Source organism: Monoraphidium neglectum (assembly GCF_000611645.1).
Source record: "Monoraphidium neglectum strain SAG 48.87 unplaced genomic scaffold scaffold01017, whole genome shotgun sequence".
Taxonomy (NCBI): Eukaryota; Viridiplantae; Chlorophyta; class Chlorophyceae; order Sphaeropleales; family Selenastraceae; genus Monoraphidium; species Monoraphidium neglectum.
The window spans coordinates 2,493-11,337 of record NW_014012611.1 but is presented as its reverse complement, the minus strand read 5'-3'; the positions used below and the strand labels follow the sequence as shown (position 1 = coordinate 11,337).

The 8,845-nt window shown below is 65.2% G+C and overlaps 3 protein-coding genes across 3 annotated transcripts in view; 2 read left to right on the top strand and 1 right to left on the bottom strand.

The window, feature by feature from the left end:
• Window positions 1–2,231, top strand: part of MNEG_6326 (potassium voltage-gated channel, subfamily H(eag-related), member 6) — a gene marked incomplete at both ends in the record, with an annotated part of 4,872 nt that extends 2,641 nt beyond the window's left edge. Inside the window, 6 exons of the mRNA XM_014045201.1 lie at window positions 52–171; window positions 432–552; window positions 708–847; window positions 1,073–1,486; window positions 1,757–1,848; window positions 2,048–2,231. Coding sequence (XP_013900655.1) covers window positions 52–171; window positions 432–552; window positions 708–847; window positions 1,073–1,486; window positions 1,757–1,848; window positions 2,048–2,231 — 1,071 coding nt within the window. The remainder of the gene's footprint in view (window positions 1–51; window positions 172–431; window positions 553–707; window positions 848–1,072; window positions 1,487–1,756; window positions 1,849–2,047) is intronic.
• A 795-nt stretch (window positions 2,232–3,026) lies between these two features.
• MNEG_6325 (hypothetical protein) lies at window positions 3,027–4,357 on the bottom strand (the record flags this gene model as incomplete). The annotated part of the gene is made up of 4 exons (XM_014045200.1): window positions 3,027–3,317; window positions 3,525–3,704; window positions 3,935–3,989; window positions 4,125–4,357. 4 exons carry the CDS (start codon window positions 4,355–4,357, stop codon window positions 3,027–3,029), a joined length of 759 nt encoding a protein of 252 aa, XP_013900654.1.
• Window positions 4,358–5,212: 855 nt separating this feature from the next.
• The window catches only part of MNEG_6324 (hypothetical protein), a gene marked incomplete at both ends in the record, with an annotated part of 4,848 nt that continues 1,215 nt past the window's right edge, over window positions 5,213–8,845 (top strand). The window contains 8 exons of the mRNA XM_014045199.1: window positions 5,213–5,350; window positions 5,576–6,035; window positions 6,330–6,369; window positions 6,632–6,704; window positions 6,983–7,169; window positions 7,448–7,626; window positions 7,836–7,896; window positions 8,209–8,480. Coding sequence (XP_013900653.1) covers window positions 5,213–5,350; window positions 5,576–6,035; window positions 6,330–6,369; window positions 6,632–6,704; window positions 6,983–7,169; window positions 7,448–7,626; window positions 7,836–7,896; window positions 8,209–8,480 — 1,410 coding nt within the window. The remainder of the gene's footprint in view (window positions 5,351–5,575; window positions 6,036–6,329; window positions 6,370–6,631; window positions 6,705–6,982; window positions 7,170–7,447; window positions 7,627–7,835; window positions 7,897–8,208; window positions 8,481–8,845) is intronic.

The window sequence follows — 8,845 nt, the reverse complement described above, 5'->3', positions numbered from 1 at the left end:
GTAATCGCCGTGCCCAACCCGGCCCAACCGCCCCGCCCTGCCCCTCCCCAGGTCATCGCCATTTTGACCATCTTGCTGGGCCTGACCGTTTTTGCTTCCTTCGTATCGTCTGTGTCCAAGCTCGTGGAAGCTATGGATGGCCGCGCATCCAAGGCCCGAAGGAAGCTGCAGGTGCGCGCGCGTGCGCAGCGTGGGTGAACCGTGCGCAACTGCCCTGGGCTGGGCTGATGGTGGCCGGCACCCGCTGTCAATGTCGGTGGTGTGTGCAGTCGAGCCGGTCGGCGCCGATGGCATGCGCCCATGCACCCTTTTGCTGCAGCCTGGTACGTCCCGATCGTGGCCGCAGATCAGGCTGGCTAGTGGAGTCTTTGCCGCCGCACCTTTTGCGTGATCTTTGACCATTTTCAGCGGCCCCTCGCGCACCCTCGCAGAAACTGGACGCCTTCCTCGGGAAGCGTGACCTGCCGCGCCCCCTGATGCGCCGCATCACTGAGTTCCACCGCCACACCTCCGCGCGCCAGCTGGCGCCGGAGGAGCTCGCCATCGTCAACGGTGGGCCGGGAAATTGCCCCCCGAACGGTCGCCCGGGCTGCGGCGCAGATAGTGAGGGCCGCGTTGCGGGCCACGCCGATGCCGCACAATCCAACCAACAAGTGAGGGTGCCGGTGCCAAGCCCGTCCGCCTGCCCGTGCTCGGGCACCTTGCAGAGCTGTCCGCTCCGTTGAGGACCGAGCTGGTGCTTTTCCTGTTCCGCTCAGTGCTGGAGCGGGTCCCGTTTTTCAGCGGGAAGGGCGGCGTGTTCGTCGCTGCGGCGGTGCCACACCTGCGGCTCGAGCACTTTGAGGAGGTGGGTACGCCCCTGCTGCGGCTGCGCACGCTGCCGCCACTGTGGCGTGCAGCTGCCGCTGGTGTTCTTGAGCGAGGGGTCGGTCGCTTTGCAGGCGCTGAGACGGCTGGGCAGCAAGATGGCAGGTGTGTCACACGGACTGACGGGTGGCTGACAACGGCGCTGTCCCCATGATCGGTGCCTGTTCAACGTGCCTTTGGCGTCCACTCTCGGCACTTGGACCAGGGGGAGGTGGTCATGCGGCAGGGCGAGTCTGGGGACCACCTCTGGTTTGTCGCGCACGGCAGCCTGGAGGTGCGGCTGTACCACCCAAGGACCGCCTCGTCAGCGCCGCAGCGGCATGGCGAGCCGCAGCGGCCCGAGCCCGAAGGGAGGACGCCTGCGGCGGCTGCTGGCCGCCGCCACACCGCTCCGCCTGCTGCCGCTGGAGAGGGCACAGCGGGCGGTGGCTACGACGTGCTCGGCGTGCTGCAGGCGGGGGACTATTTTGGGGAGTGGTCGGCGCTACTGGGGCAGCGGCGCACGGCAACGGTCGTGGCGTCGTCGCCCTGCGAATGCTACAGCCTGAGCAGGGCGAGCGTGGCGGCGGTGCTGACGCAGTGGCCTGAGCTGGCGGCCGAGTTTGAGGGGATGCTCCAGGTGAGGGGTGTGGGGTGCAGCGTTCTTGCAATCGCGATGTGTGTGTGCATGTGTGTGTGTGTGTGTGTGTGTGTGTGTGTGTGCGCGTGTGTGTGCATGTGTGCGTGTGTGCATGTGTGTGTGTGTGTGCGTGCGCGCCCGCGCCCACGCGTGCGCGTGCATGTCCTTGTCTATGTGCACATGCTGTTTGATGGGGTGCCACGCCAAGTCATTGCCAGAATCGCGCTGGGCATTTCATCTGATGCTAAGTGCACTTTGCTGAACCCTCAGGTGCAGCCCGGCGAGTCCGGCCCAAGCTTTGTGCCTGGAGGCGTGCTAAGGCTGGCGCCGCATGGGGCCATGGTAGCACAGCGTGCTCGCAGGTGTGGGCGGCAAATGGGGGCTGCAAAAAGTTCACTCCATGACTTGGACCACTGCATCAAGCGTTGCATTGGCACCACTCACCCCACAGCCGATGATGCAAAAAGGGAGAATGGAATGGCCCACATTATGCACCCTGTTGTGATTCTGAGTCAACAGCAGCACGCGCACAATCCTCTCACTGTGTGCACGCCCCTGCAGCCGCCTCCAGTCGCTGGCAGCGGGTAACACCACCCAGGGCGTTACGGCCGAGCGGTGGCCGCCAGGCCTGCAGGACCACCCTCGCCGCCCCAACAGCCACCAGCAGCAGATCAAGGGCAAGAACCCCTGGCAGCACCACCTGCACCCGCTGCAGCCGTCGGCGGCGGGCCCGCAGCACCACTGACAGGAGCAGCCGCAGCCGGAGGCGGCCAGGCTGGAGGGGGCGCCGGCGTGGCGGCGGCCGCGGCCGCGCAGGCCCAGCGTGGAGCACGACTTCCGCTTCCTGCAGGTGCCCAGCCGGCAGCTGGGTGCTCGTGATGGCCGCCCGCTGACTGCCGCGGCGGTGCAGGGCTCGGCCTTTTTCCAGTCAACATCCGGTGAGCAACTGGGGGCGGGCGTGACTCGCCGTCTTCTGCTTGCAAGTGTTGCACGTATTACTTGAATGGGATTGTGTGCATGGAGACTGGACAACAGGCTTGAGACAGTGGCGTTCCCCAATGCTGGCGAGGGGCTTTGTCGTCGCCACGGCTCACAAGAATTACGTGTAAAGATGAAAATTGTTGGATCCCGCCTCCTTCCAACGATGCCCACCAACTCGCCGCAGGCGCAAGCGCATCAAGCCCACAGATCCCCGAGGGCTCCGTGCCCTGTTGACGCTGACATCAGCGTCAGCAGGCGCCCAGCACGAGGCTCAACAGCTGTGTGCGCAAAGCGGACACAGTGCAGCAGAGGCGCTGCAAGGGGGCAGAGGCGCTCGCGAGGGGTTTTGAAGCCTCGCCCAGGAGGTCGCAGCATGTTTGCGTTCATGATGCGACCTCTGGGCAGTCAAGTAAATGTACGCTCATGCCTGTAAGCAATGGTCTGTGCTCTGAAGTCATTGTAATGCCTTGACGTGCCTCAACCACCGATAACGACCAAAACGTGGACCATGAGTCAGACCACCGCACCCTGCAGATGCGTCTTCTCCACCGCTGCTGCTTCAGGCCCTGCCGTCGTCCAGCCCGGCCTCAACCCCGGTTGGCACCGCCTCGCCCGCGCCTCCCTCGCCGTGCGCCCCGCTCCTTGCTGCGGCCACCGCGTCCCTCTCCCCGCCGAAGCCAGCCGGCACCAACACCACCGCGAGGCCGTCGGCGCGCCTCAGCACCTCCTCCGAAAGCGGCGCCCCCTGCACCAGCCGCTTGCCCAGCTCTCCACCCACGCGCTGCACGTCTGCCACGACGCGCTCCACCACGCCCGCCGCAGCCTTCAAGGGTGCTGGGAGCGCCTCGACCTGCGCGCGAAATGGGTCACATGAATTACGCGAGGCAAAATGGAATCCTTTGTTTGGCACATATGATGGGCAGATGCATCTGCAGGGCTCACAGGACGCTGTGGGGCCGCTGTGCTGCACGCTCCCCTGCTCTTCCGCACACCAAGCATGACTGCAGGCCTGAGGGCCGCGCCAATCCGACCCAAACGCGTGCGCCCGCCCGCCCACCCCTGAGGGAGCCTCCGGCCGCGCCCCGCCCTCGCCGTCGTCCGCCGCGCCGGCGCCGTCCTCCTCGTCCCGCGCGAGCACCAGCACCGACGCGCCCGCGCCCCTCGCCGCGTTCACGATCGCGTCGGCGGCGTCGCGCGCCAGCGCGGCGCCCCACTCCTGGCTGGGCAGCAGCTCCACCTGGGATGGGTGGTGGATGCTTAATTCACCACGGGTGACTCAACGAACAACACACATGCGCGACACCAACACTGCAATTGCGGGGGGCTTTGTGAGGTACTCCTCTGCCAACAGTTGGCCAAGCAAGCAGGTTTCTGAGATGATTGCTGCAGTTTCTTTGGCGCGACGGCTGCGGGCGCCCTTACCGCCGCCACCCTGCACCCCACCCCCCCTTTCGAAAGGCAGCCGACCTTGAGGGTGATAGGCAGCTGCACGGCTCCCGGTGCCTCGATTCCAGCAACGACCCTGCGGCACAAAGCGGGAGCGTATTGTCGGCGGCATGTATGGGAACACACCATATAGTGGTGCGTTGACGTGCCTGAGGCAGGCCCAGTGATGTGAGACTACGTACGCATGACAAAGGAGTCAAGCAGCACGCACCTGCTGCGGACAGCACTGGTGACCTTGTCCAGCAGCTCTTTGGGCAGGTCGCCGTGGGGGTCAACGGAGAAGGTCGTCTGCGGCGCGCTGTGCAGCGTGACCGTCGACGGCGGCAGCACCGCCGCGACATGGACCAGCACGATGGTGTCGCCCTCGCGCCACAGCTCCGTGGCGGCGAACGCGAGGCCCGCGCGCTCGAGCGAGCGCTGGCCGACAACAATCGTGCGTCCCATGGTGCTGGCGCTGCAGCAATGGGGCGTGCGACTTGCTCGGAGGCGGGCCGGGGGGCGTGCTCTGCTGCGTGCGTCAGGGGCGGGTCTGCTGCTGAAGTGACAAGCGGGAAGCGGCGTCTGTGATGAGCCGGTTGGTCGCTACTGGATCGCGACGGATCAATTATATGAAAGAAATCACTGTGCTGTCAAACTGTGCTGTGGCCCAGCCTGCGCAAACGCGAAGTGCTGCATTTTCCAACCGTTGATGCCGATACGTATGACATAGGACCTTCGCCATGCCCCCTTTAATTGATCTTTTACCTTTTTCAATATTGTACCAACTTCGATCTACCGTAGACCACAGCACGCACGACACATCAGCGGTATGCGCGCCGAAGGACCAACGGGATCAATAGGAACCCGATGCAGAAGACTGAAGCAGCCAGTGGCAATCGCAGTGGGGCCCGCAAGGGCGCCAGCGGGGGCGGCGGCAGCGGCGGAGGCGCGAGCGCAGCTCAAATCGTCAAGGGAAGCAGCAGCGGAGGCAAGCGTGCAGGGGCCAGCAAGGGCGGTGGAGCATCTGGTGGTGCCTCCAAGAAGCTGATCGGCAACGCTCCTGCGGTGGGCATGCGGCGCTCGCTCGGCATTACTGCCAAGCTGGGTGGGTCCCCATGCAGTGGAGAGCACACAGGCCATTCCCTGTGGCCGCCAGGGGAGGAATCTTCATAAGGAGCCCTGCCTGAAGATATGCCTGCAATTCCATCACGCCAGTGATGCAGCCCCCAGCTATGTGCAGTCCAGAGGCGTCTTCACGCATCGCCACATGCCGCCACACACCGCGCCCATGCATGCGCACGTTCACACACTGTATCGCTCATGCAGGCCGGGGGCGCGGACGCCGCGCCCGTCCGCGTGCTGGTGGAGGTGCACGACAGCGTGCTGCAGCGCGACGCCCGGCTGGAGCGCTGGAGGAAGGCCGCGCAGGACCAGGGGATCGGCCTGGAACTGGTCGTGGTGAGTGTGCGTGTCCAGATGCATGCGGACTCACATGTGTGTGTGTGTGTGTGTTTGTGTGCACGTGCATGCAAAGCTTTAATCCTTGATGCAGGTGTTGGAGGTCGCATTTGCGTGGAGCGCAGGTCGGGCGATGGCGGCGGCGGCGACCGCGATGGCTCTGCGCCGACGCCACAGCCGCCACCACACGGGCCTGCTCTTGTCAACCCCTTGACCCCCCACCAGACGTCCAAGCTGCAAGGCCGCGTGCCCCAGGTCACCGTCGTCGGCGACAACACCCACGCCGCCGGCCCCGCGGTCGCCGCCGCCCACGGCGCGCGCGGCGCGGTCGTGGTCACCGCCGACTGGGTCCAGAACTGCATCCGGTGCGGCGTCCGGCTCGGATGGGAGCGCTTCCTGCACACAGCGATCGCCGCTGAGGAGGAGGACGACCCAGAGGGCCAGGCGCAGCGGGCTGAGGCGGAGCGCGCGTGGGCGCTGGTGAGCGACAGCATCACCGGCCGCGCGGGCGCCGCGCCAGAAGACCTGGCGAAGGCTTGGTTCCGGAGGCGCTTCCCCGGCCGAGGGCCGCTTTCGGACCTTCGGCGCGCGTGGGTGGACACAAGTTTGGGGCCGACGCGCGGCGGCGGGGCGGCATTCAAGGTTGTGACGTGGAACAAGCTGGCGACTGAGGGGTTCTTGGGAAGTGAGCTTGGGTAGCGGCTGGCGGGCATTGAGGGGCCTGCGTGCCTCTGCCGTTGACGTGTTGTTTGAGGTTTGCTGTACTAGACTGGCAGTCTGTTGGCGCAGGGTGTGTGTGTTCGCGCTTGCGTTGGTCCTGTCATGCTGCCGGGAGCCGCCTCGGCCCATCTGCTATCCCTCTTGGTTATTTCTAGTCACCCTACCATCGTGAGGGTCACTGGTAGCGAATATCGACAAACAGTCGACAATCCAATTTCTAAGAACTTCTTTTATCGGACCTCTCCACTGGAACTCCCAGGCAACGGCGGGCCGAAGTGGTACGTCGATGAGAAGTACAGGTGAGGGGTTGCATGCATTTGGGCAATCAGGTGCTCGGTGGCAGCCAGCTTAGGAGGGCGGTACGTGCTGCTGCATTACGTAGAGGAGCGCGGCAATGGGGCTGCTGGTTGCGAATTGGGGGAGTCAGGTCAGGATGCAGGCCAGGTGCAAGGTCTCGCGGCCTGCGCACGAGCGCCAAGCAGCCAATGGAAAGGGCCGCCTCCCTGGCTCTTGTTCCTATTTTTTTTCTCAATCGTGTTGCTGGCACCGACTCTCCATCAGGACCTGGTCCCACCGAGGGAAGCTGATTCTGGAGCAGCTTGAGCGGATAGATGCTGACATCATCCTGCTGCAGGTGACTCGTAATTGCGCACACATACAATGGGCACAGGGTCCTATACCTTGCTTCCATCATCCGCCAAGGACGCGGTCTGCAGGAGACCTGACGGGGCGCGACAAAGGGGCAGGGTGCTGCCCTGGACGCATCAGGGATCGTACAGGAGGGATAGTGGTGCATCTGCAACCTGCTTGCTTGTTTGATCCGGCAGCCTGATGTGACACATAAGCTTTTCCACCCCACGGGCTCCTAGGGGAGCGTGCGCGGCTGATGCCGACCGCCCCGACCCACCGCAGGAGGTGAGCAGCACGAAGGACGAGTGGTATGGCGTCATCAAGGAGTGGGCCGACAGGCGGGGTTACCTCTGCAGCACCGGCGCGCTTGAGTGCCGCATCATGGTGCGCGCCAGCCGCTTCCAGGTGCTGCAGTGGGGCACCGTCAGCTTCCAGGGCGCCTGCGAGGCGCCACGGCAACCAGCCGAAGGTGAGGGCCGGCTCATGCATTGTTGAGCAGATGGGTGGCGGGCGCCCCTGGTCCCCTTAGGCAGAGGGCAGGCGTTCAGGGGCAGGCGGGCTGTGCCTCCAAGAGGTGGGAATAGAGCTACGCAGGCATACAACTTGGGTCCTGGTTTGCTGGAAGGCTTAACACAATGGGTACATGACGTTGAGCGTTGCATGTGCAAGTGCAAATCTGGCAACCCGCTCAAAGCCTTCCCCTTCGCGACCGAGCTTGGTCCTCCCCAAACCGCGACACCTCTGCAGATGGCGCCCACCCCTCTGGGGACGGCTCTGTCAGAGAAGGCGAGGGTGGGGATGCCGCCCCGGCCGAAGTGCAGTGGGCGGACGACCCCTGGAGCATTGTCAGCCGGATCCCGGACTGCACGGCCGTGGCCGCGCTGCGCTGCAAGGTCTCCGGCCGCCTGCTGGTGGCTGCGTCGATGGTGGGTGCAAGGCGAGGCGCCCTGGGGGTGCTCCTCGAGGGCCTGGGCGGATCGAGCGGCTCAGTGCTCACCCACAGCGCACGATTGATTTGAAGCCTGTCCTGCGCGTCTTGTGCACTGTCAAACCTCGTTGGCCCCCTCCAACACAAATCCTGACCATGTGCTTGGCCCACCATAATAAATGATAAATCAACGACCATGGTGCGCAGCACGTCATCAACGAGACCTGGCTGGAGGGCGTCAAGGTACTCATGACACATACTGCCTGCCGTGAGTGGCGCAGCACACGCGCGCGCACACACACACACACACACACACACACACACACACGCGCACGCACGCACGCACGCACGCACGCACGCACGCTCGCACGCACGCTCGCACGCACGCACGCTCGCACGCACGCACGCACGCGCACGCGCACGCGCACTCACTGTCCAAGGGCACCCTTCTGATGTCATTGCTTGCTTTTTGCGCGGCTTCCGACACAATCCTGTGCCATCTCGTCATTTGCCAGAGCAAAAGAAACCCAGCTTTAGCCCAGTTTTATGCATCTGCTGACCCTTCGCCCGGGCCTCGCAGGTTTTGTACAGCAATTCGCAGCCAGGGCGCAGCGCAAGCACGGCGCGTTCGTGCCGCCGGCCCGTGGCGGTCCGTCGCACACAACACGCGGCAGTGGCGGTGGCGGCGGCGCCAGCGGCGATGCCGGCGGTAGTGCTGGCGGCATCAAGAGCAGCGGCGGCGTCAAGAGCAGCGGCGGCGGCGGCGGCGCTGGGGACGTCCCCATTATTCTGGGCGGAGATTTCAACAGTGTCCCGGGCCACATATTCGACCCCTGCCAGCTGCCCCATGACGTGAGCAAATGGGTCGGCTTTTGGGGGCAGTGCGCTGCTGGCGTTGGGCGGGGTGCCACTGGACGGGCGGGCGCACAGGGCGGTCGACGCTGACGGCTGCGGCGGCTGGCCCGCTCCTGGTCGGGGCTGTCCGCAGACGGGGGATGGTTACCTCGAGTGTGCTGAACAAGGCCCCTGGGGCCAAGCTGCCTCATGTCGGGAGCCACACTGGTGGCCCGCTCCAGCCCAGCGGCCGAGCCTGCCACCCCTCGAACTCGGCACCAAACCCCTCTTTCACCCACCCACCACTGTCGTCTGCCTCTGCCTCTGCCGCGTGCCCCTCCCCCCCCCTGGCCGCAGCTGGCAGAGCCCCCGCCGCCCTCCCC